Below are 27,185 nucleotides of genomic sequence, written 5' to 3' on the forward strand. Positions count from 1 at the left end.
ATTTGTAAATTAATAATTCAGTAAAATCAATAATCATGATTTAAGTCATTTGGTCATTTACCTAGCCATACATTTCAAACTATGGCTGGTCCAGAGTTCCACAATATGAGCCTCTTCTATGTTTAAAACGGTTGTAAATGAAGCATCACTTTGGGCTTTGGGAACCTGTGATTGACACTTTGCTTTCATAGATTACATATTTGAATGTATTGTCTGTCTGAGAGTAAAGTGAACACATTGTGAAGATCCACTGTGAATGGCATGTTTGACTTTAATTCACTCTGAGACTTCGGGGAAATCCGTGGCTGTAGTTGCACCTGCAGCACGGCCTCCATCAGTCCTCAGAACTACATCAGAGGAGCAGAGATAAAAGGCCTATCTGCAGTTCTACGCTGCCCACACCAGACAGGCCTTTTCATGAGGCACAACTCCTTCATCTCAGACCGCCTGCCTCTCTCACGGAGCGGTCCGGCTTCTCAACACAGCGAGGAGTTCGTGTCAAAGACGTCCAAAGTGACGCTAGAGCTGAGACGCGTTTGCCACACCTGTCCCTCCTGCACGTCCATCACCTGCTTGATTCCGCTCCCTTCATGTCTCTTTGCTTTTGTCTCTCTCCCGCCGAGGAGCAATTTGCATGATTTGTTGCTTTGTTCCGTTAATTAAGACGTTGGGGAGATTGGCGCCATGACGAGATGATGGGCAGCTCCCTCTGCGTCCCGCTTTCTTATTCTTATTCAATTCATCCTTTATTTCACCAGAAACGTCCCCATTGAGATACGATACTCCTTCTTTTAGGGAGTCCTGGTGAAGATGGGCGGCCTTTAATGTTTATCTCAACAAATAGACAGTTGGTGCGTGTAAGGAGAAAAGAACGGAGTGAAAGAACGGGCTCGGTTTTATAATACTTACTCATCTCTGGACTGACGGTCGGACAGCAAACTATTTCCAAACTTCACCTTTGAGAACTGCTGATGGACATTTGTCAGACCTCTGTTGTTTGCTGTCTTTTATAAATGTAATATTAAACTGAGTCATATTTTCTTTTTACGGATTCAATAAAGAAAATAACCAGTTTACATCATTTAGTGCCGTAAATCCAGCTGTGTGTCCTCTGCATGTAGCTCAGCTGTCCACCGTTATATATTTGAACACTATCCATTGTTTTCTGCTCATAATAAAATGCAGCTGCTGAGACAAAGCTTTGTTTTGAAGGCGGATATTTGGAGCTAAAAAAAACCTGAAGCTCGTGTCACCTTGAAAGTTGGAACGAACGGCTGGGAATCTTAACTGCGTACTTATTCTTGCGCTACATTACTAAGTGTGACTCATGATGCACAAAATGAACAGACAGCGATTGTAATGATTGTTCATGTCACTGTGCCTTTAATAACACGTTAGAGCAGTGGTGGATGATAGTGGGTCGGGCTTCCTCTTTCAGTCGGTTAGTCAACTAATCAGCTGTTTTGGTCTCAATCAACTAAGATTCATTTTAATTGATGAGTGATTTATTTATTTTTCTTGCTCAATTACTTTTTTTTTTACAAGCCACCTATGAACACGAGATTTAAAGTGGAGAAACAAATCGATTAGTCGACAAAATCCTCACATCACAGTATATGTAATGTAGAGCTGCATCTACCAATCATTGTAATCATCTTTTGGCTATTGTCTCAATTAATCAAGTCATCTTTTTGGCTATGAAATATAGAGAACAATGTCCAGTGGGACATCCTCACGTGGCTCATTTTTAAGTTCCAATGTAATTTTGTATCAAAACATGTATGTATATTGTGATAGAATTATTAACGAAGACAAGAATTTCAGTTTTAGGGAAATCCAGCAAATGAAACATCTGTCAAATGAAAGCACTTTATCACATAGACCCTAAAAATCACATTACAATCCAATATCTCCAGAAAGCAGTTCATAGTTGCTCGTTGATTTGCAACATTGCTCACTTAAAAAAAAAACATAATCAACCAGAGATATTAAAGCAATATACTGTGTCTCGCGGTGCAAATCAGCATAATCTACTCTATTCAATTAAATGAAATGGCTCATGTAATGAACTCCAAAATTGTTCTGACGTTCTTCCAAAAACTTACCAAAGAGTTCGATGTGTGAACTGCCTGAATTCCACGTGCCTTCACCTGGAGGTTCTCCTGAGGAGCCGCGTTAGATGTTGGATCAAGGAGAGCGGCTTTGATATGCAGATGGCCTCTCCGTCTCCTCGCCACGCTGTCTTTCCATATATTAGACATCGGCCGTCCACGGCGGTGGCCTCCTGTTGTTGAGACGTGTCAGTAAACAAGCCGCCTCTCTGTTGAGAGAATAGAAAGAAAAAAAAAGAGTAATTGGCTGTTTCGGTTTGGAGGGACCGCGGTGCTCCTGACCTCGATTTTTAAGCTCGGCGGACACAGGAAAGCCAGAACGTTTTGTCTCCGAGTGAAGGTGTGATTCAGCCTGAAGAGCCGCTGTAAATGGCGTAATCGATTGTAATTCACTCTGGGATTTCAATTAAGCTGTCAGTTAATGCCTGCAATAATTGGTTTCATCAAAAGCAGAAGGTGTATCTCCACCAGCCGGGGCCGCTCCTGGAGGTCACGATGAAGAGACGGATCTGCACGTCCATCACCTGCTCCATTCAGCTCCTCCTTGTGTCTTTGCTCTCCTCTCTGAGGAGCAATTTGCATGATTAGTCACTTTGTTCAATTCATCGGGGAGTTTGCCGCCCGAGTTTTCTGGTTCCACGAGGAGATGATCGGCAGCTCCCTCTGCGTCCCGCTTTCTTTCTTTCTCTTTCTCTACCCTTTAATGTTTATCTCATCAAGCGTTCGGTCGGCGCTTGTATGTTCTTTCCTTTCATTCTCGCCTCCTCGAAAAGGGAAAAGAAAAGCGACAAATGTGTTTGCCGAGGCCGTCGGCTGTGGTCCGTGGGGAATTTCCCGCTGTTCTTGGAAAAGAAAGGAAGCCATTTGTCATTCGCTGGAGGTCCCCGCTGATGCGTCTGAAGGGGAGTTCGTTGCACTCGATCACCTGGTCGCCGTGTTGCCGCATGTCTGCCGTACGACGGCGGAGCTTCTTAGGCGATCAGCTCTTTTGGTCTTTGATGGCGGCAGGGTGATTTAGGGAGCAAATCACCTATGAATTAAATATTAAAGTTCATTATTTCATCCCTTTGACATAGCTGCATGAGTGAGCTGACATTTCTGTTCCAAAATAATGAAATCCTCAATGCTTTGGTCAAAGAAACGTTGGGCTTCTGGACAATCTAATGATGCCATTGGTTTACAGTATTATATTTAATCATTTGGCTCTGAGAATGCATACTTTTCCCATCAGTTTGTCGTAGTACTGGGTGATAGGGACCAAGATAAGAATCCTGGATCGCCAAAATATCTTCCAACTCAATTTCACATTGATTCAGCAGTATAAATGTTCTCGTGAGTAAAAGCACCGATTGTCATTTAAAAATATTGATTTACTATCGAGGCATTCACTCAAACATGTCTGATATATTCTCCAAAAAAAAAAAATCTACCAACCAACTGCACAACAGCTAGTAAAAGGCACGTTTGCGCCTGTTTATTTCCAGGCTCTGTGTGACGGCCCAGGCCTATTTAAGGTGATAATGGACTCCCATGAATTGTTGTTTTTTTGCCAATTATAGCTTCTGTGCTGCACCGCAGCAGGTGTGCTGACAGGTCATTTGCGGCAGCAGAAACCAATAAAAATCAGCTGTGTTTTGGTTGCTGGGTTTTCTGTAACTGCTGAGAAAATCGGACATCAAAGCAACGGAGTTTGACGTGCAAATGACTGCTTCTGGTGCGTTTTCAGCCGTGTAGTCTGTGTAATTTGCTGTAAGACTGGAGTTTCCTCTCCCGATGAAAATGGTGTTGCGTCGGTGTTTACTCATGAGTAATGCAGTTTTGAACGTTTTAATCTTGATTACTTTGGTGGATGTGGCTTTCCGCGTGTTTAGACAACAGTCTTTTATCGCCACATTTAAAAGAAAAGCCTGTGCAAACGAGCTAAAAGGCCGAGTGATTGAACTGTCTTTATTCCAGTAGCATTGAGTTCTAGCTGATGAGAACAGCGTCTCGCTGGAGACATAGATTTCCGTGAATCTCTCCGTCCTCCCAACACTCTGCCCGCACCGATACAAAGAGGTTCTCCGGCTGACGTGGTGCGATCTATCCGTCTCTTCGTCTCTGAGACCTTGCGGTGACCCGCGCTTGTTAGCTTCCCTCTGAAGCCTTGGGCTATTAGCCGGTTCTTTCTCTTTCTTTGTGTCAGAGGAAGACAAAAAGGGTAGGTCGCAGAAACGCAGAACAAGACAGATTACAGTCAGATTTGTTGCGTCTTCGGCGGGAGCAGCAGCTTTTTTGCGGCTGCTCCAGTGCTTCATTCGTATTCCTGCTCCCCGCGTTCTCACGAGACTCACCCTCTCCTTATGTTTTTGGGTCTTGTTGATTTTCACAGGAGTGCTTTCTCATCCCAGTGATTCCCCTGCAATATGTCGCCATATGGCTGAGTTTACAGCCTTGATTTATTCAAAGCCTCGCCTTCCACTAGCTCGGGCTGTTATTCATCCCTCGCTAATGAAAGGAGGGGAGAAATAAGACTTGCAAAGCTTTCGTTGTCGACACAGGTGTCGGAATAGAGAAAGGCCCCACAGGTGATGCTCGGCGCTGAAATGTCTCATAATGAGCTTCCTCGGTGCACACGGAGGAGTGAAGGACTTGAGAGGGAAAGAGAGAGAGAGAGAGAGTGACGGATGGAGAGGAGTTTGGATGCGGGAGAGGGAGGAATGAAGACGGAAGAAAGAGACGTTGAAGGATCGGGTTGAGGCCGGGGGCAGAACAGGAAGCACGAGCCGGGAGTATTCTGAGGCAGACAGAGATGTGAGGCAACAAATGAGACCAATAAAACACATGGGCAGGTTGCTTCGGGGAGTCACGGATCCTTGTTTTCTCGACAGAGGAACACAGGTCTGTCCTCAGTGATTACTTACGCTCGGTGTCTTTCCACTGCAATTTACCTCCACAACCTTCCCTTCCCCGGTTCCCGGTAACAGCGTTACCTTGAAATATTTAATCTGGGTTGTGTTTGTTTCAGTGTCTATAAACAGACAGACCCCCCCCTCCCCTCCCTCCCTCCCTCCCTCCCTCTCTCTGAGAGATAGAAAAGTCAAGATAGGCGTCGAGCGCAAACAAATCTATAAATAATTTCACGCCTGCAAAATTCAAATTGCATCATGTGTAGGCTCACGCAGCGGCAAGGTCAGGCCCTTTTGTTTCATTCGCTGCCCAGACAGCAGCGCAACAGACCTTAAACCCCCCCCCCCCCCCCCCCCTTCGTTCAGCACCACGGACAGCTCCGCCTCACCGCCGTCTGACCGAGCAAGCAGACAAACTAATGGCACAAACCAATGGGAAGGAGAACGAGAGAACGGCTCGTACCGAAGCTGCTGGTAGCCATTATTATGTGCAACGATGCCAAAGTATTCAGTGTTTCTGTACGCTTTGATCTGAGAAGAGAAGTAGTGCTGAAACAAGGAATACCAGCAGTTTGGATTCTTCTTTTTTTTTTTTATTAATTTATCTTTTTAATAGATGTATTTTGTTTTTGTGAGACAAACATGATTGTGTTAGCAGCTGTTGTCTCGAGCACACACTGCAGGGGTTTCCACTTCCAACGAATTTCCATCACAATTTCCCGAAGGCGACATACTGAAACGTCTCGCCTACAGTCCAAAACCCAAAGATAATGAGTTTACAATGTTGTAAAACAGACTAAACAACAATTCATATTTATGAACTGTCTGACTTTTAACGATTAATCAAATATCAAGAGAGTTCAGAGTAATTTTCTGTCGCTCGAACACCAATCAAAAATACTAATGCTGGGCGATATATCGATATTAGATCAAGATACGAGACTAGATATCATCTTAGATTTTTGATATTGAAAATATCGCATAAGGCTTTAAAGACTGCCTTACAGTAAAGGGATGTCATTATCTGAACTTTAAGTCATTATATCCACATTACTGATGATTATTCTAACCAAGATATCATTGTGTGAATGTCTTGTGAGAACAACCAATAGTCAACCCTACAGCGCTGCTGCAATGTGGAGGTATTTGCTCAACGAAAACACGGTGATATTTGATTTTCTCCGTATCAGCCGGCCCTGAAAACATAAAATGCTGGAAATGTGGTATCGATTGCTCCGTTGGACTGAACTCTTGAACCAAACTCGTCCTGACAGTCTCAATCCAAGTGGGCTGAAGCGCTCCTCTGGTATCTGCAGCGTCTGTCAGCTTTAGGACAGAATATAGCGAGGATCCGGCTCAACTGAGAGCTGCTCATGAAGCCATATAGTAACACTTTCTGTCACCAGCCAAGAAGATCTGGGATCAGGGGTTTTTTAGATTGCTGGAGGTTTTTTTGGATGCCAATTATATTTAGCTGGATTGATGTGGGCTAATTAAAGGGTCGGTCTTACACTCTAAGTAAACCTTCAGGTTAATAAGCAAAATCATAATTATCTCCTAAATCGGCATCACAGTCAATCCCATCATTCACACACACACACACACACACATTCCTACACACACTCATACACTCATTCGGTCATGCAGCTCTGCGTAAAAAGTCTGCGCTTTAGCATGTCTAAGTAGGCAGTGTACAAACAGACCAGGGTTTAATCCTATTTCTCGTGAGAGCAGCCACTGGGAGGAGGAGGCAGGAGTTTGCCTGGAGCTTATGTTCACCCCACTGCAGCTCTACTCCCAGGGTCTGGTTTGGTATTTGGAGGGGGGGGGGGGGGGGGGTGAAGGGCAGGGCGGATGGCATAAATTACTTAAGCAAATGTGTATTGCTGAAAGCTACAAAATGATAGTGAGAACTTGGCTGCATGCAGAAAATGCCGAATGTGTCAGAAAGTGCCTTTTCCAGTGATCTATGTGCCGATGGCACTTAGCCGAGGCTGGGTTTGGGTTTGGTCTCTCAAGGGGCGCCTTGTTTACTGGTATATTGTTCTAAGACTATGAAATGATTACCTCACTGCATGCGGATGCTTGCAAAAAGTTGTGTAACATCAAAGACACTATAGAAATACAAACGGGCGTCAGCCTCCGGTTCTAAAGCTGCATTCTCTCTAATGTCCACCAGGGGGCGACTCCTCTGGTTGTATAGAAGTCTAGTCTAAAATGACTCTACTTCTCTCGTGATTTATTCCCTCAGTAAACATTGTAAACATGAGTTTATGGTCTCAATCTCTAGTTTACAGTCTTCTTCAACACAGCATGATGTTCATTCAGTACATTATGGTTAATTTAGAGTCAAACATACCATAACGCTAACGCTACCGGAACCATAAAGCGTCTTTTTCTCACTTCAAGCGGTCCATGTTCTTCAGAACACCATGCGTTGTCTTTTTTTTGTATATAGCTCTCACCTCGGGTAAGAATGCTGCTTTTAAGACTCAAAGGTGTTGTTCTTCTGCACCATTCTCTACCTGACTTCGTGGATACGGCCTCGTCTGCTCATCCATACATTGTTTTTTCTCTTCTTTGCCTTTTGAGTGTTGTACTTTGGACCAGGTGCTTGCTTTTGAAGCCACTGGCTCGTCTCCCAGAAGCCACTCAGATAGTCCACGAAGCACAAGGACCTTGCAGCACCCTTGGTAATGCACGGATAGCGATTTGAGAAATGCAGCATCGCTGCCTGGCCTGGTCATAAAACTGTTCACCTGATGCTGTATATTTTTTGTGAACAGCCAGCTATAAATCAAAGGCTCCCCCAAACATCCATCTTTTGTTGGACTTTTTGTTTATTCTTTTTCATTGTTTTTACGTGTTCAAGGATCCTCTCCTGCCTCGCAACAGGACTTTCGTTTTGTAATCTTCCCAGTGACGGCAGCAAGGTCTCCAGCCTTGCCTCTGAAAATTGTCTCTCTCGGTGCACCTTGACATGAGTGAATGTGTCCCGCGGTGCTGCAGCTTTTACATTTTAAATGTCTCGGGACAAGTGCACTTCCACAATAGAAACGGGACGGAGTTTCCGCAGAGCTCAAATAGATATTTGACTCTCTTTTATTATGTAGTAGTACTTTTATGTTCCCTTTGTGCTCAGTCAAGGCTTTGAGCTGTGTGTCAGTACCATCAATATCATGAAGAAAGGAAGCTGCTCCTCTTTCACTGACACAGCTCTCGGCTTTTTAGATTCGATTTCACTGCAGCGAAGAAAACATTGGATTTTGTTAATCATTGAATACCTGCTGATAATACCTCTCATACTGTACTATGTTCAGTATGAGATATTCATGAATTCATATGATTATACTTTACTTCAACCTCCCTACTTAGCATTATTAGTAAATAAAGATTTTTACAACACAGTATAATCTGGTTGTAAGCGGATATAAGGGTCTGTTTAAGTATATATCAACACTTCTTTCTATGAATCATCTTTAACTGTTATACTTCATAGTAATCTGTACACCAGAGCTGTACTTATGTACTTAAACACTTTAACAAATCCTTAACAGTGTTTTTATAAAACGTACTTACTGCTTATCAGTGTGTTCAGCGCTCATAAGGACGTGAGTTAATTTGAACTTTAAGGTTCATTCTTGACTTCCAAAATTGCACTTGGGCAAAATAATTCTTAACTTAATGTCCCCTTACTAGATTTATGTTGTGGCTTTCAGCCGCACCTCATGGCCTTCATCAGCACATGGAGGTTGCGCGGTTGTCATGCAGAATACATGGGATGTATTTGATCGTTAATGTATGGTAAAAATTAGAACTACTTAATTAGTAGATAGAAAAACAAGGTATGAAAATATGAAGACAACGGAATATGTTAATAGCTGTGTAATATGAGATCGTATGGAAGAAAAGCTGGAAGGATATTAATCTTATTAGCCACTGAATACCTAAGTGGGAACTTTAACCACAACTGAATCAGTTTTTTACTTGGTGTTACTGAATTTATGTAACATGAATTCCTCTAAATATATATATATATATATATATATACATATATATACATATATATACATATATATACATATATATATATATATATATATATATATATATATATATATAAAGTATTCAAATTTCACATTTTTGGTTTGTTTTTTTGTTGTGGTTTTGTATTTTGTGTCCGATATTCAAAAGCTTATTCATTTCCTAATCTAAAAATACAAAAGTCAAGTCAATGAAATCTAGTTGCTTCACGTGAGTAGTTATGAATAAACACTAATACATGTTTATGTTCTTACACGTACAATATAATGTGCTACAAACCGTTAAATGAATATGTACATTAAATGTATATTTACTGCTTGTAAATGTTAAATGAAGTGTTATCAGTAAGTCTTTATTCATGTAAAGTCCGCTGTAATGCAGGAATGACTGACAAGTGGTTCGTCCGTGTGTTTTGTGTTTTCTGCAGACATAAACATGGCCGGCGAGCCGAAGCCGTACAGGCCCAAAGCCGGCTCCAAGCGGCCGCTCTCAGCCGTTTACAGGTAAGACCCCCCCCAACATATTCCTTCACATGCAGAAGGTGCAGCCTTTCTTCTTTTGAACCTTGACTTTCTAATTGGGTTCGTAATGCTCTCAGCGTTTGTCAGCCATGACTGGAGTTTGGCTTGCGGAGCTCAAAGGAGATGCTGTTGTATGAGCTTCATTAAGCGTGACCCTGCACACGTCTCCTGGTCACAAACACATCAAAGCAGTGCTGCTTTACTGCAGTCTAATGTGACGGTGGGGCCAACATGATTATTTTTCATTTCTTCTATTCACTGGGACCCTTTTGTGTTTGTCAAACAGCAACGTATATATTTGCACTAATTTACTTCCTTCTGAGATGTCCGTTTGTTGCATTGCATGTCTAATTTCACTAATGTATTACTTTATGCTTTGTGTTAGCATTAACCCTCATTTGCATTGTATAGCTGTGGCTGAAAGCAGCCAGGATGTGATATGGTAATTGTGGAGCAGGAACAGCAAGAGGAACGCTACACCACTCTAAATTGAAATAGAAATGCAATAACCTTAATTAGAATTCCTGCGAAAATATCAGCAATTTAAAACAGCTTCTTCTTTTCTCCTCTTGTATTTATTTTGTCTCTCTGCCTAAATTATAAATGAGTTGTCATACTGAGCCTACTTAACATTGATTTTCCTCTCCAAGGTCTAAGAAACAATTTGACTTTCATTCTGCGACTGTATTTCCTCCTCTGAAACTTCTCCGTTGCTGTGTGGTCTTTGCGTGCCAGCGTGGCTTCGGCTTGCTTTTAACCCGCGGTGACTTTTAAGCAATAACTACAGCGTGTCCCTTCGAGTCAAAACGGCTTGAGTTTGATCTGCTTACTTTTGACAGATCCAAAATGGCCGCTCTTAATACAAACCCATCTCTTTCTTTATATGTTCCTCCCTGTCTCTCTGTGTCCCCCTTTGTCTCTCCCATAGCGGTTATGAATTTGACTACGAGTACTACAGGGATGATTTCTACAGCAGGTATGTATCCTTGTCTCATATGAGATTAAACCAGGAAACAACTGATTGCTAGCCCCTGTAATCCCTCGCTACTGGTGCTACGTCAAGCTTACAATAGGTTCTTGATTTTAGACAGAGATAAAGGAAAGCAGACTTCGCATATCTAACCAGTAACTAACTTTCACTTGCAGATTTTATTAACTATTGCTAGCAATAGTTAATAAAATCTGCAAGTGAAAGTGAGAACACTGTCCCTTGCTGACTTTTATATATTTCCAGCTGACTTGATTTAAAATGTTCCAGGCCAAAAGTTGGTAATCCGTGTTGAAAACACAGAAATAAAGAAACGACATTGCTCTTATTTTCCAGCGTGGAACTAGTCCCATTATTATAAGTAAGATAATAAAAGAAACGTAAGGTTAGACTGTCAAGTCGTTCTGCCATAACCTTGTTTGCCTCCTTAGCTTACATAGTTAGCATTTTAAATTTTTGATAATTTTTCCTAAATGGTTTCGCTTTTGACGTTACAAGAAACAATTAACTGATGTTTTTGGCATAACAAACTGCTATCTCAGGGAACCTTTAGCCGGAGTTGCTGAAGTTTAAATCCAATAAAAACAGGACAGAGCTGCTAACCTTAAGCTAAACTCACAAGCTTCACAGTGGATATGCTAGTTGTGAATGGCCATAGTACTTTCTACTGTAGTGAGCTAGTTAGCCAGACATGCTAACGATTGCTGGTTAAGTCGAGGCAGATGAACACACTGCTAAATCCATTTTTTATCTACTTTTTTCGAGGTTTTGTTTTTGACATGCAGAATGTTGCTTTTACGAGGCCTATGTATCATGTGGAGAAATCCAAAGCTTGACAAACCTGGCGTGCCTGGTTGTCGTTGCTAAGCTGTGATTGGACAATGACCGTTTAGGGGAGGGGCTTAGCTAACAGTCAATAGGTCGTCCCTCTATATTCTTGACTCTTGCTTTATTAAATGTCTCCCTTGTCAGCTGTAATGCACTAAACCTTCCCACAGAGACTGCTTCAAATAGTCAACTTCAAGATGGCCGAATAGATCAAGCATGCAAATTGAATGAAGGAACACTTTCTCTGTCATGTATCCGCCAGTGATCTGACTGCTTATCTGTGGAGACATTTTCTAAATGTCAAACTTGTTGAGAGTCGTGACAAACGGCAATACTGTGGCCGAGCACAAGTCCAAGCTGACGCCTTCATTTGACATTTAGCACCGTCTTCCCTTCGTCCTCTTCACTTCCAGAAGAAATGGCGATGGGGTTATTTGCATGCAGCCGCACCGAAAGAGGGATAGCGGTAGATTTCAACTGTAACGTCTGCCTTTTGTTTAATGTGTGCGCGTTTGAGGGAAAGAACCCAAGAGAAATACATAATAAAAAAATCTACCGTGAAATACCAAACAGATGATAAGCTTTAGAAAGAGGTGCTTGTGAAATAAACCGAAAAAGCATTAAGCTCGAGATGGACTCTTTCTGAATGCTTCAGGGCCTCTTGTGAAAGACAGTCAAATAAAAGTGTGAGAAGTGAAGTGTAATATTGTATATTTTTTTTTTATTTTCTTGAGGCTTTTCGACTACCACGGCAGAGTGGCCCCCCCACCGAGAGCCGTGATCCCCGTCAAACGCTCCAGGGTGCTCGCTCCCTCCTCCCGCCGCGGGAAGACCTCCTTCCCCATCAAAACAACCTCCTCTTCCTCCTCTTCATCCTCCAGACCTCCCACATCAACCTCCTCCGGGCTCAAACGTACGTACGAATAAGGTGCTTCTTTACTTGTCTTGTGTTTACACTCTACTATTCACGTTTTACATGAATTCATTTTTCAAAAGAGCACCGCCTAATTACGCTAATGGGATTCTGTCCCTGTCAAAAATAACAAAAAAAAAAAGACACTGAAGGCTTCAATGCAGATCTCAAATCCATGTCTCGGTGGCATGATTCTGCCGCGCTACTTACGCCACGCCACTGTAAAAAGCTGTTTAATTCACTCCAGCAGCTCGCAACAAGCCACGCCGCAATGTAGAGCAAAACGCTAAATCGCAAACACGAATATAATCCAAGCTTTTGCGAGCGGCACCCGTACAGCCGACAGTGCTATTCCTTTCACCCGGGATCCATCTGGATCTCACCCGCCCCCTTTTGATTAACTGTCGACGCATTATAGCGTCCCAAATGTAATTAGCGTGAGATTGGGGCCATCTCTGTGGAGCTGTGGTCAGCTGTGTTTACCTAAAACGTTAGACTCCATCCGCAGCTCGGTGTAATTGGCTACAGTGTTTATTCCATTGTTGGCCGTCTAGGCCGGTGTTATCAGCGCGAGCAGCTTGGTAGCGTCTGTGAGGAGGACCCAGTTGCGGTTGGTATTATAGAGCCGGGGACGGGGAGAACGAAAAAAAAAAAAAATAAGCCCATCTCTTTTTGGACGGAGTCAATGAATTCTCCGCTCTGTCTCAGCAGTGCTGCTGGATGTTTGGGAGACTAATTTTCCCCTGCCAGTACTGTGAGAAATCACAGTTTGTATTGACTTTGGCCTAGATAGAGTGGGCAGGTTGGTGCCACTTGGGCAGTACAAGGAATAATTCACTGTAGGGGGGGGGGGGGGGGGGGGCGTCCGTCACAAGGATGGATAGACTTGCGTTCGCCACATTAAACCCTCTTTGATGCTCAGTGGGGATCGTCAGGTTAGGAAGGCTTGATTTGACTTATTTGTGTCTATTAAGGAAAGACTTTTTACCTTTAGGAATGGAACACAAATGTATTCAATTCTGAATTGCTTAAGATCTTTTTGAATTAGGTCACAATTAAGTTCCGCTCTGAAAGGCAACTTTTCAGAGTTTCAGAGTGGTCTTAAGTGATACTGAATCAGAGCTCCAACAATAACCAATTAGCTGATAAACAGACAAAAATAAATGATGCTTAATTAACTATGTTTGGGTTTTGGACATTTGAAAGCATCACCAAGAGCACTAGGGACCTCTTTTGGACATTTTTTCACAATATGGTGACCTCTTTCTCCCCGTTTCTTCTGTTTTTTATGAAATCTTGTTTCAAAATAAGCACGTTTTGCTGCAGTGATATGAGGATCGTAAAGTGGTTTACACTGATAGAAACATGAGGCGTCACTGTCCTTTCAGACGATTTAAAGTTTTTCAAAGTACCATCCTAAATCATGTAACAACCCCTCTACTCTTAGTCAAATATTGATATGAAACACAAATACATACTGCACAGATCTCTTTATAACCGGCCTCACAGAATCCTCCTCATCTGTCCAAACTGGACGGACTATTTAGAGTCTGTGTTGTATCAGCACCACCAGCCCCAAAACTCTTTGTCCGGATTAATTATCCCAGACCAGTGATTCAAGAGATCCTCACTATCCCTAAGATAAAAAAATGTCCTAAAATTAGATCTATTACTCATTCCCTAAATCTTATCTAATAATGCTTATTGAAGAGCAGTGACATTTCCTCCCCCTTTTCCCTTTTTAACACAAGCGATTTAAAGATGGCGTGTTGATGAGATGCCGCTGGATTAGGATGTGTACGTTGTCTCTCTGCAGCTTATGTGACTGATGGCACAAAAGGAAAAAGGTCTGGAGGCGGCGATAAATTAAAAACCGTTCCACACTTTCTTATCGTCAAAGTAAGCTGCCCTGAGCGAGCTCGGAGGACGTTGGAATAAAGAAGTGGGGGTACATGTGCGTGCATTCGTGGACGTTGCGATACTGAGAAGGCGGTAGAGACACCACCGAGATATCATCGTGTATCAACTGTTTTCTCCTCTCTCTTTTTTTTTTTTTTTGCGCTTCCAGAAAGCTTGGTTTTCTGTTCGCGTGCAGCTTTGGGGTCGACGGCTGCTTTACAGAACAACACGAGACTCATTCTTGTGATTCCCACGCACACATGCTACCTATGTGTTGCCTTCGGCGGGGCATTATATGCCTCCCTTTCCTCTCTCTCTCTCTCTCTCTCTCTCTCTCTCTCTCTCTCTCTCTCTCTCTCTCTCACATATTAATCATCCTGCTGCGTTTTAAAGATGTATTGTATCGGCAAATAACCATGCAGGATGCATGCATTGGGTCGTGTTGTTTCCCAGCATGAATTCTCTTGAAAGCTCGATTAGAGCGAGCTAATATGTCCGATCGTTTGCTTTTTTTTTTTAAATCTTAAATTGACATCCTCTCAAACCGTTTATGTTTGATGCGTTGGTTCAGCTCACACGTACGGACATGGGAGGGAATCTGCATTGTTGATGTGGTGTGGGTGTAAATATACATCAAAGAAAGCCAACTTAAAGAGCCGCATGTAGACATGATAGCAGACAAGCGACGTTTTGATTCCGAGCGTGCCTCCTGTCTCCTGATTATCCGGCTGCAGCTTTACAGGAACTCGTGGGTTTGTTTACCAAGCGCTCATCCGTCCTCTTTCCAGCCCCGACAGCATCTGATAGGTGTCAAAGAGAATTTTATGTTTTCCCCTCAACTTCTGGTGTTTTTCCCCCCGTCCGCTCCAAAAAAAACGACACGTTTCAGCTGCCGAGGGGTTTACGAGTGAGATTATCTTACTACTTTCACCGTCTAAATTCTTTAATCTGCTCGGTTCAAGCTGCTGAGGAGCACACCCTCGTTTCAGCAGCCGTGAGACGGGGCCCGATTGAATTAATGGTGACGTCCTACAGATACATTTTTATTTTCGTTATTCTACATTTGCATATGACACATAAAAGGTTAAAACTCAAACTCTTGGCATGATACAGTTACGCCTCATTTAGCCAAAGCTCAGATATGTATTGTAGCGCTCGCGCACGGAGTGTGAGACCCAAAGCAAAGCAGGAAGAGGAGAGGAATTATTCATAAGGCAGTAAACAGAAGCAGTGGGAGGGCAGATTGTGCCCCCTGTTCCTCATGCAGCACCGTTAGTGAGCCAATGATCAGTTATTGTTGCAGTGAGTGTATGAATTTTAAAAAATGCAATTAAAACACATGATATATGATTGTTTTTAATCCAGTTTAGTGTCCTAAACACAAGTGTTGAGCATCAAAACTAGATTTAGTCTAAGAAAGGTTTGCATAATGTTACAATACACGCTTGTTTCTACAGAAAAAACACCTCGTTGCAAGGCAAAACTAAAATATGTGTGTATTTCAAATAGTCAATGAGATGCTTTTCCTCTCAATTCAATCGTTTTAGGATTCCTCCGTCAAATGTTCAGTTTCAGTCTGTTTGACTGAACAAGTGTTGCATTTTACTTTGCTGTTTGGATTCCAGTCATGAAGAGTCAGTTTGGTAATGGTTTATTTTATGGCTTCTCATAATGGTTCACTAATGTCTTGGAAAGAAGTGTGTGATTTGGTACGACAGAGATCATATTCTGTATATTTCCAATACTCAAAAGTACTATAATCTTAGAAGGCTGGAAGCAACTGCCACTTTTTTAAACCTTAATGTAGGTTGACGAATATGTTTATATTCGTATATACTTGAAAATCATATTTTCTGGGGTTTTTTTATTGTATGCTTGCTTGACTGGAGAACATTTGTACCACTTCATATATGCTCATCTGACCTGAAGGTGAGATTATGCAACCGATTGATTAGATTTACTTAAGGACCGATTCAAACGCTCTCTCAATTATCCTGTAAGTAGTGACAAAAGACAAAGTCCTCTCTGGGAACCTTCCTGGAATTTACAGTCGTATAGCAGCTAATTTCTACTGGGACCAATAAAGTGATGACATAAGTAATGAACTCAGAAAAGCATCATATCAGTCATGCTAAATATGAACGCTAATTTAGCAGATCTCAGTTGTGGTCGACGTAGCAAAACCCGTGGGTTTACTGGTCAGTCCCTGAGATGCTACTTGGTCAGAAAGACCAGAAGAAGAACTGGTACTAACAGTACATTCCTGTGACTGCTTCAAAATAAAAGCCCCCCCCCCCCCCACCAGTAAACAGTGAGGCTGAGATCAATGAGATTAAATTGGACTACATACTGTCATCATTTCCTGTGAATCCCTCCTTCGAGTGAAGGAAAACCTCTATATATAGAGAAGTAATAACACAATGTAAATGCATTGAGTGGCTTTTGCTGAAAAAAAATGGAGACTATACTATCAAATAAATAAATCAAATGAATTTTAACTTAAAGATGAAAGACATTTAACATAAGCACTAATAAAGCAGATGCTATCCTAAAGTGTAAACAATCTCCACGCTTTTGTAATCGCCTAACGCCGACTGAAAGATAGCTTACAGTTTGTTCAGATATTGGCATCACTGAGCGAAACTTGAGCGGCGCTGCACAGCATGGTGGGCGTAAGCTGTGCACTAATCTTCAAATTGAAAGCAGCAGGTCCACATTTTCAGCAGCATAACTTCGCAGTTGGCCAGACTGAGACGTTCTTCCCCGAGGAAAGTGGGAATCAGAGTGATGAGACGATATCCAACGCTAAGAGCATTAACTGATGACAGCATGCGGTCTGTGATCACACTGTGTGACGCGGCGTCATTAGGGTGATGAAATTAGGACAAACTCAAAAGTAGCTCTGAATCCGTTTCTGTGTTTCCGTCCCTCAGCGGTGAAGACGGACCAGCTGCAGACCATCAAACGGGAGCTCACTCAGATCAAGCTGAAGATCGACTCTTTGCTGGGACGCCTGGAGAAGATCGAGAAGCAGCAGAGGGCCGAGTCCGGTAAGAAGCCCGACCAACGAATCAGAGCGGAAGGGGAAAAAGGACACCCGTCGCTGAGGCAGGGAAATTAAGAGCGCACGCCGGCCATAAGTCTTTGTGACATTGTGGGAGATAAGAGCAACAGAGCTCTCCATCATAACAGCCGACAGGCGTCAGCTTCACGCTGACTCTGTTTATATGGGAGGGCTTTGTAGATGACCTGCACCACGGGACCGTCTGAGAGCAGCTCGCTGTGAAGGTCACTTAGACTTCATGTTGTGCGTGTTACAACGTTTCAGCAGGTTGCTCTGGTTTATTCAAACCAATCCAAGGTTTTGTGGTTGGAAGGAGATTGTTGTTTGTATCGGACAACTAGCGGCGAGAGGTACGCGTATTTAAAACATCAGCTGATCCTTTTAGCAATTATTGTCACGGTTATTTACCGTAAAAAAATTTGTTGTAAAAAATGGTCTTTACACTTCGGTTCCCGAAAAGTATTGAATGTGCTGTAAACAGGAGAGAAAAAGATTTCATGTGTTTTACAGCCATGCGTAGCTTATAGCGCTAACTTCTGGCCAAACTACGCTGCGGCCGAGTCTATTGGCCTAATTTGCATTTTTTTTTTTTTGAAATGTTCGCTTTAAATTCACTTGACAAACTAATGAAGACACGGCTAGTGAAGCCTCAGCTTTTGAAGGCTTCTGCATATAAAGTCAGTGGAAGGATTGAAAATGTGCCTGTGGCAGCTCAAAATGGCACAAATTCACACAGAGAAGCAGCTGTGCATAAATGTTTCAATTTCAAAAGAAATCAGGAAAGAATATGTGTAAGAAACGTTCAGGAAAAAAAAGAAAGAACATGAGTTTCTGCTGAGCTCTGAACTCACAGAAACACGCACCATGTGTCAGTTGCTAGCTAGCTTACAGCTAACATACAGTTGGTGCATTGGCTGTTTGGAGCAAATTAATACAAACTGTCAATACAAAATAAAAATGTTCTTTGCTTTCTGTCTGAACACAGATTTAACAGAAATCCCTCTAAATGCACTTTTATCTCCCCAAATTGTCAGCATTTTGATCTCGCTTAGCACACAGCGCTAACACCAAAAATCAGCACATCAGCAGCAGCAACTACAGTTTTCAGTTTGCCTCCACCGTCTCCTCGCTTCTCCGGCTTGTGACCCCGGAAAGGAGGCTTCTCCGGTTACACCATGTATCATTCGCTGAATTTTTTTTTCTGCAGCCGTGACGTAAACAGCTGGAGCAGCTGTGCCCCACGTCATATTTAATTGATGTTACTTTAAAAATGACTGCTCCGAGGCAAGGATGTCTTTTTCGGTTAAAAACCTGTTCCCTCGACAGCTCTCTCCTTGTGTCTCGTCCTCGCCTCCTTCTCCTGTGGGCGGGACTAAGACGTGAAGAAAGAAATCAAAGTCGTACAAAATGAGAAAGGCCCTCTGTCTACACTTTATCCAATCATGTATTTATTTGGGTTAATAAATAGATGCTTTGGCTTGCAGTTATGCTCGTCTGTTCTTTTACATGAAGAACTAGAATGAGTTAGTCGTGTCATTTGGTCACTCGTTGAGGTGAAACCACGCCTCTCCAGCTGAACGTATGGAGCAGCACAGCCTCTGCGGGTCGCTAGTGGGGACAACACTTTGCTTTGTTTCTGCACAGATTTCGAAAACAGAAAAAAGGCAGCCAACCGAACGTTTCTACTGCAGTGTGAAGCAAGAAAACCAATTCTCTGTGCCCTTCTCCCTCACTCAGAAGCTCAGAGAAAGTACGAGGACAACTGCGACTCCCTGCACGAGGAGTCCGTGTCAGAGACGGCGGAAAACTCTGGGGAGGAGGTGGGCGACGGGGCGCTGGACGTGGAGGCGGGAGAGATGACCGATGGGGGCGAGGACGACTACGACGAGGAGGGAAACCACCATCTGGTAAGAGAAAAAAAAAAAACGGCCTGACGGGCCTGACAGGGAGGGAGAGAGCAATGCACTTTGGGAGATCTCAAGTGGGCAGACACTCTTCTCCTCTGAAAGTTAATTTTCGAGAATTATTCATGGCCACAGATCTGAGAGAGCGGAGAGCTTCACATGAGTGAATGGTGAGAGCGCCCGGACTGACAGTTTCTCCCTGTCGACCCCGGCTCAAACAGTGGAAGCAAGGCGCTTCACGGGCCCACACACACACACACACACACACACACACACACACACACACACGCATATACGTACAGGCTATAATTAAAGCAGAGGGCTCAAGATGCAAAGACAAGCGTTTTAAGACCAGACCTTCATGGACTGCTGTGAATCGGAGCGTGAAGTGGTGGTAAAGGTTTCCCTTCACAAGGACACCGAGAAAAGTACCGTCCGTACAGAAAAGAGAACTCGAGCTAATCTGTTGAGAAGATTCAGTTATTCTATATTATAAATAGAGAATGAGCTAACCTACAAAATATCATTAAATACGATGGAACCAGCAGATGTGACGAATACTGTAGTCTGTTCTTCTTAATCTGATCTATTATTTGACACCATGCTGGATGTGACGACACTGAAATTATTCATACTGTTCTGGATTGCTGTTGTATTTTGCCCAATATTTGTGGCTTAAAAAAAAGAAAATCACCTTAAAATAAACGTTACAATTTATTCTGATATGATAGTCAGTTGAATTCATCCATATTTCACTTAAAAAGGATGTCTTTGTCACTCATGGATTACACAGTGTTGACCAATATGTCATCCAAGGCTGCAATTAACTTTGATGCAGCCAAAAAAACATTGAAGAAGAATGTCACTGAAGCATCTAAACCAAAAGAGCTAATTACTGTCTTCTTCAGATGTTTATTACATGTTTTAGCTCAATAATAAAAAAGGTATCTGCACGCTGATGGCTCCGTATTATACAGCAGTTAAAACATAATTTCTACACGTTTTCTTCAAAAGTAAACCTTGCGGCCGCTCTGTTTCATTTCACACCGCACACAGCTTTTCAAGTTCAAGCGGCGAGATCAAAGCAATCGTCCTCGGTCTCATCTGGGCTCCGTTGTGCGCCGCGGCCATGCTTTAGGACATGCTTTCTCTATTACGCCGTCTGGATTTGTTAGCGGTTAAACAGGCGAGCGGTGCCTGTGCGTTCCTCCGATGAAAGCTCGGTGCCCCTCCGCTAATGGAAGACATTATTTTCCGCACACGTGGCGGAGGTGATTTATTTGTTTTCCCGGAAAGGTCACATCGATCACAGGTCGCGATATAACGCACCGCAAAGACGGCTGTGGCTCGGCCGCTCCTGTTGAGCGTATATGTCGGCGATGACCTTTGGAAAAGATTAAATACAACCTGTGTGCTCAATATTAAAAAACGCTGAATCCTACCCATCTCTCTCTCTCCTTTCCAGATAGAGAACCATGTATCGGATATCGACAACTGAGATCAGGTAAGGGTGAACCCATTCCAGCACGTGTGGGGTAATTGTAAAAAGACTGCTAAAGGTCCTGGAGGCTCTGGAGGCTCGTCTCTATTTAAGGCCTCACATCCAGTCCTCATTAAACGCCTTATCCGCCCAACTGTGTCTTGAGCATCTCCAAACATCCGTTAGTCATCTCCTAAATCACAAGCTCTATGACATTTAGAGGACCAGCTCCACTGAAGGGCGTCTAATGCCGAATCCAACAGAAGGAGCGGTGATGGCATTCCAATGGGCCAGAACTGCCCATAAACAATATTCATCTAATTGAATTGTGTGGAAGGGGGCATGAATGTGGAGGCCTAAGGTAAAGAGTTTCCTCCCAGAGAGCGGGGTAATGATGCGGTCGCGTCCTCGGTCGGCCTCGGCGCTCAGCTGTGTTTATGAGTCGAGTTAAGATGTCTTCTTTTGCTTCTGGGCGAGCGAAGGACAATCCAGAAAGTGGCAGTGATCATTTTGCCACCATTTTGATTTGAGTCTTTTGACCAAAAAATTGATATCATTATTAATATTATGCCATTATTCTCTTAGACCTGTTTCATGCTTATTGGCATTAGTATTTGTGTAAAAAATAAAGAGTTTTCGTGTCGTATTAGCGAGTTTGACCACGGGATCGAACAACGTTTCATCAACCATGGCAGAAAATATCCACTGTTGCTGCTCTGTAAATGCGGAAGTCCCAGATACGTTGAAAACGCTGTGTGAGTTCACAACATCGTCCAGAGGTCTGTCTTCACTGTAGCTATCAAGCCACACGCCTGCTGTTCTATTACAGCGGTATGAACCCAACATAAACAAGATATTGCTGTTAATAAAAGTCTGAATTCATGCTTTGTTTGGTCTGACAGCAAGACGACGGGCGTTTAAAATGCTTTCCTTCAGATCAGATCAATCAGTGCTAGGCTATGCTAACGTTGTAGCGGCTCCATCGACACTCAAAGTAACGGCATCTACGCAAAAGTACGACAGCGACATTATTGTTAGCAACATAGACGGTCTATAGTTTATACTCATACATTTATACACAGTTTACCTGACCACAGGTGGCTGCACTAGATTTTCCCGCCATTTCTGTTTCAACTTCAGGACGTCAGGAGTAGAATCTAAACGCTGATGAGCTTTCGCGACAAGCGAAATTTTGTCACGTCTATCGCGTCGCGTCATTTGCCATGCCCGGCACAAATTTCCATCTTTGCATTGACTTTGAATGTAATCGTAAAAAGTTTGCCCACACCACTGAACACACCATTAAAGCTTTGATTTTATTTGGAGCCACAAGATGAAACTATGTCTTGTCTCTGACAGAAAGCCAATAAGTGTATTTCCCAAAAACGTCGAACTGATGAAATGCTATAATACTGCAGTGAACTAAAAGAAGCTGTAGATGCTTGACGGCACCATCAATGACCTGTAAACACCAAAGAGAGCCAGCTGAAGGTATTGTCAACGTTACATCTCCAGCCCCTGAGCTTTAGCTGACTTGGATCTTTTCATGTCCAAACTGTTGAGTCGCTGCTTCTTTTTCATTTCTAGTGGGATTATTATGGATGAATTTATTCCATAAATCTTTTTTTTTTTCTTTTTACCTTCAAACATCTGTCAGCTGCTCTAAAGTTTTGTTTTTTTTGTGTATATATGCAAAAATGTCCACGGCTTCCTTTTTCCCCATCTGCCTGTCCAAACGTTTGGTGTCCCAGTTCTATCCACACCTTAAAAAAAAAAAACACGTCACACTTCAGTTTTCCATTTCCTCTCCACATGTCTGCCTCTCTCTTTTTTTACATTTTATCCTTACAGCACATACATTGAACAACCTGAAAATCCCACTCGGAGAATATGCAAACGTTTTGCTCGCGGGCCCATAGCGAGCATGGAAAATCACAGTGAGAAGAACCTCAATAAGTCATGTCCAGAGGGATTAGAGAGGCAGCTTCTGGGCGACCACAACATATTTCCGCACTTCCCAAGATATTTCTGAGGCCATTCAAACCGGACAAGCTTTAAAACTCTGCCTAATCCTCATCAGATTTACAGCATTATATATAGCCGCCGATGTTTGAGGAGCAGACGGCCCTGTAATGTGTTTTCAATCAGTTTTCTCCTTCATCACTTCAGGAGGAGGCAGCAGACACCCCTCCCCCCCCTTCACCCCCGGTCAGTGGTATTAGAATTCATCGTCACCTTCAAGAGACAGAAAAGGATCTCTGAAGGATCGGGACTCTCATTCGGGACTGTGAGTTGTTTTCGAGAGAGGCTGAATCACATTTAGATGCCTCAACTGTGCAGCACAAATCGAACGTGATGTGCTCTCTAAAGAAAATGTATTCAAGACCCATTTTAATGCGTCGGCCTCATGGATATTCTGTGCAACTTCTATTTCATTGCAAGAGGCTGACAGTATCATGTGCTAATCCTGTTTGTGAAAAAAATAAATAAAACAGAAGGGAATGAAATAAAGGCATTTATTCTGATGTATGAATTAAATTACGTGGGAAGAGGGGAACACGACATTGATCAACCGTTGCTGCTTTGATGAAATGTGTTTGCAGTGTATTTTCTCAAACTGTTATTTTCCTATGAATTTTATGTTAAAAAAAATCTAATGAATAAAAGGAACAGCCAGAACAATCTGCGACCGCAGAATGATACTCACAACAAAAAAAAACGAATGAGACATCGCTGTCGCCTGGTTTTTCCGATTTTGACTCACGCATAAGCCAATATCTGCGAGCATAACTTTTATCCAGCTTTATCCATTTGTCACACAAATGCCCCGCGGGGCTGTTCCATCATATATTCCAACTCCTGCCAAGTTCCAGAAGCAGAAAGGGCTTCCTGTGGTCCAGAGCCAACACTGGCACAGGCCTCCCGCCGGGGAGCAGGGCCCTGACGTCTCAATGCGTCCTCAGCCTGTGCGTCCTCAGCCTGTGCGTCCCACCGCTGCTGCAACGCCCTCTCCTCCCCCCCACCGCTACCTCCCTCTGCATTCTGCATCGACTCTGTCTCACGTAGGCTAGAGAGTGAGACGCCTCGATATTATCGACGTGACGTATGCGATCTGTGATTCAGATTAAGATGGAATAATCGAACATGACACAACGGCTTGTGCAGCCTCAAAACAACCATAAATAAGTGGTGAGACAATAAAATAAAAAATAAAACGTTCTCTTCTAATGGAAAGCCCCTAAATGTAAATAATAAAGTAAGGTACAGACTGTGGAAAGATGAATCTGAGCTGGTCAGAGTTGGATGATTCGTCCACTCATTTTGGTGCGTTTTACTAACATGATGATGATGATGTACATGATTTCTACTGGTTCATAATGTGTTACATTGTGCAAACATTTCAAACGCGGCTTCAGCTGAGCGATTTCAATTAACCCGACTACAAATATATAGCTGCAAAGTGAATCACGTGCCCAAATTTTTTCCCAAATATGTCAAATTGAATAAATAGATTTCCTCCGAACAATGACAGAGGCCTGTCTTGGAGGCGGGTGGTTGGATGTACAGCTAACGTGGGCCAGGTGTGCCAGCTGATGGTCAGCAGCAACAATTAAGGCGCTGATGCGTATCAGCTGGCACACCTGGTATATATTAGCTGGAGATGAGCTCGTCAGCATAAACCGCGGGATCTAGAGATGCTGGTGGGCCAACGGCATTCATCACGGCCGTCAGCGGAGCCGCTTCTTATCCAACACTGAGCTGTCACTGACCGCCGGCTTTAACCGCTGGCTTTGTCCTTGCACTCACTGCAGCCCGATAGTGTCTCTCCTCCTCTGCTTTCAATTTGTGCTCAGAAGCGTGTTTTTAGAGACGGAACGCAGACAGGCCTCTGGTCATTGGACAAAATACGTCCTGATCATCGGTAGAAGACCTGATTTGATGTTAAAGTTGAATCACGTCGTTCAGGGCTGCTTATTACTTCAATGAGCTGTTTCACCCAAAATGCCAACTAAAATAAAAACAAAGGCTATTGGTGTCTAGTTGAACAATTGTATATGTACATGTTTTGAGGTGTGGGCCGGTCTAATAGATCTGATTTGTGGTGCTTGAAGCATTAAAAAATGGCATTTGACGAATTCAACCGCAGCGTTTCTTTTCGGACACAATTCAGTCCAGACAGAAAAAATGTTGGCATTGGACACAACTGAAAACGAGGGATACTGTGAATGTGGCCTTTTTTTGCAGTAGACAGATCAAGTGTTCGTGAAGGTTTCGTGGTATAATAACGAGTATTAAGAGCGAGAAAGTCCACAGAAGGCGGGTCGGAGTGGTGGAAACAAACAGGACTGTCATGAGTTAACGTTTGTTACGTAATGTTACAGAAGTTCTGTTGCCTAAACCATTCCAATCATTCAACAACTTGTCATTGTTGCTTTTCTGGAAGCGTGGTAACGGCTGATAGGAAACTTGTTTTTGGTTCAGAAATGTCTGATGAATCGTACAATGCCAACAGGTTTCCTCTGGTTCTTGGGTTCCTTAATTACTCTGGGAGACGCTCACATGCTCTGTACACATTTAAATAGAAAATGGTTCCCATTCAAAATGTGGAATAATAATAACCTGAATAATGGTGTTTGGTTTATATGTAATTGTTGAACAATAAACAGAAGTCTAGTCACGCTTATTAGCACAAAACCTGGGCAAATGAAAGCGAAGCAGCAGGGTTACATAAGGAAATATTGTTTTGTGATTTGGTTGAAATGACCCTTTAAACCGAGAATTAATTAAATGTCAAGGAACGGTCGCCTTGCACAATTTCATGAACACAACAATCAAACCCGGCAGTTCTGCCTGGGGAAAAAAAATAAATAATAAAAAGTCTGTCCAGCAGCTCCTTCAAAATAAGTGTCTGGTGAATGATGATAATGTGTAATATTTAGCACTATTTTTGTATACAAAAACATGTTTAAGGGAAATGGCTCTGCTACATGTTTATCTTTTTTGCTGGTAGCCTGTTATTTAATAAGCAGTATGGTGATGTGTCAAATATTTTGCAAAAGTACAACTTTAAAAAAAAAAACAACCCTCATTGCTTTTAACTGTTGTATTTTACCTGGGTCACTTTAAAACATGTCTGGCTCAACATTCACTTTTCCTTTCGCCCTGTAAATAGTCCTCCTCATGTTTATTTCAAACACTAATCGACTGAAAGAGACGTTTAAAACAAAGCGGGAAAAAAAGTATACTGACAGTTTGTTGGGGTCGTTGCAGGTTTTAACCACAATTGTAGTGTAACTGACAACTGTTGTATAGAAATGTACATTTTTTTTGTAAAGATATTTTTATCAAAAGGCATGTTTACTGTAACTTTGTATTTTCAGTTCATGTATAAAAAAAAAAAGAAAAAAACACCCGGTATATTGTTGTAAGGCTAGAAAACTCATCGTCATTGTAGATAAATACTTGTGTTCTTATCAGTCAATAAAATGTTCGTGTCACATGTTTAACTAGTCAAATGTTTCAATGATCAACACTTTATTTTACAAATAAATATGAACTGAAGGACAAAGAAACCTTTTGGCTTCATTGTGAAGTGCTGAACACAAACAGCCGACGGGGTAATCGCTCGCAGATTGTTGACAGACGTATATGTAAATGTTTGGTGCATCATTAAGGCGTGCCTCTTAAAAATCCATTCTCTCCTTTTCATTACCGTGCGTCTTCTGTCAACGCGGACTGCTGATTTAATTATGATTTATGTAGTTTAGCATGCAAGCGCACGCGGCGCACTTGCCGTCGAGATGACACGTTAACGAGTTACACGGCAGAGTGTTTGAAAGCGCGTCAAATTAACGTCAGTCAAGCGGGGGAAGCGGACACCAGAACGGCGGCTTGTCATCTTGTTTTTCCAGTCTCACCGGCTGCCGCTTGACATCGCTGTGTACTTTTAACTGTGAGTCTGGTTCTAATACGATGTGACCGCGGCAGCATGGCCCGGCTGTGGCGGGTCATTCTGCACCCGACTGACTGGATTACAGGAATACATCAACCCACTCAAATCAATCAGCGTCTATCAACTTGTCCTTCTTGGCCAAATCTTGCACATTGATTTTTGTTCGTTGAATTTCACGTTAACCAGAACAAATGTTTTTTTTGCAATGCTCTTCAACGAGCCTATAAGGGAAATGTGTCCCAGTATTTACATGTGTGATAAACTACAGTGGTAGAAGGATTTATGAAATAAAACTAAAAGAAAAACACTACCAGCTATCTTCTCGTTGTTGCTAAACCATCATCAGTTCATGTATTTTTGAAATGCCCTGACATTTAGCTTCTTACTGCCGGTGATGGGATCCCACATGAACCAAACACTGTTCTCGTATGTTCGTAGCTATACCCATGAATAGCAATGCACTGCAATTTGTATACAACTCACAAAATCATTGTGTATGTCATGCACATAATTGTTAAGCAGGAAGAATAAAGAGCGACAAACTCCACGGAGGGAGAAGGTCGAGGTGGATCCAAGAACACCGGACTATCAC

At 42.6% G+C, this 27,185-nt stretch overlaps 1 protein-coding gene across 8 annotated transcripts in view; it reads left to right on the top strand.

The window, feature by feature from the left end:
• LOC137871982 (RNA-binding Raly-like protein) overlaps window positions 1-26,873 on the top strand; it is a 91,702-nt gene extending 64,829 nt beyond the window's left edge. For 4 of the 8 annotated variants that reach the window (XM_068710133.1, XM_068710131.1, XM_068710132.1 and 1 more), the window contains 7 exons: window positions 9,471-9,546; window positions 10,493-10,540; window positions 12,115-12,293; window positions 17,126-17,242; window positions 18,994-19,163; window positions 20,626-20,664; window positions 22,810-26,873. In XM_068710133.1, the coding sequence (XP_068566234.1) occupies window positions 9,471-9,546; window positions 10,493-10,540; window positions 12,115-12,293; window positions 17,126-17,242; window positions 18,994-19,163; window positions 20,626-20,658 (623 nt within the window). In that variant the 3' untranslated portion in view covers window positions 20,659-20,664; window positions 22,810-26,873. The other 4 variants (XM_068710137.1, XM_068710135.1, XM_068710136.1 and 1 more) reach the window with 4 other exon arrangements.
• The last annotated feature ends 312 nt before the right edge of the window (window positions 26,874-27,185 follow it).

The sequence above is a fragment of the Cebidichthys violaceus genome, unplaced genomic scaffold, assembly GCF_023349555.1.
Source record: "Cebidichthys violaceus isolate CVI_PGR_0920_01 unplaced genomic scaffold, fCebVio1.0.p SCAF_15, whole genome shotgun sequence".
In the NCBI taxonomy this organism is placed as follows: Eukaryota; Metazoa; Chordata; class Actinopteri; order Perciformes; family Stichaeidae; genus Cebidichthys; species Cebidichthys violaceus.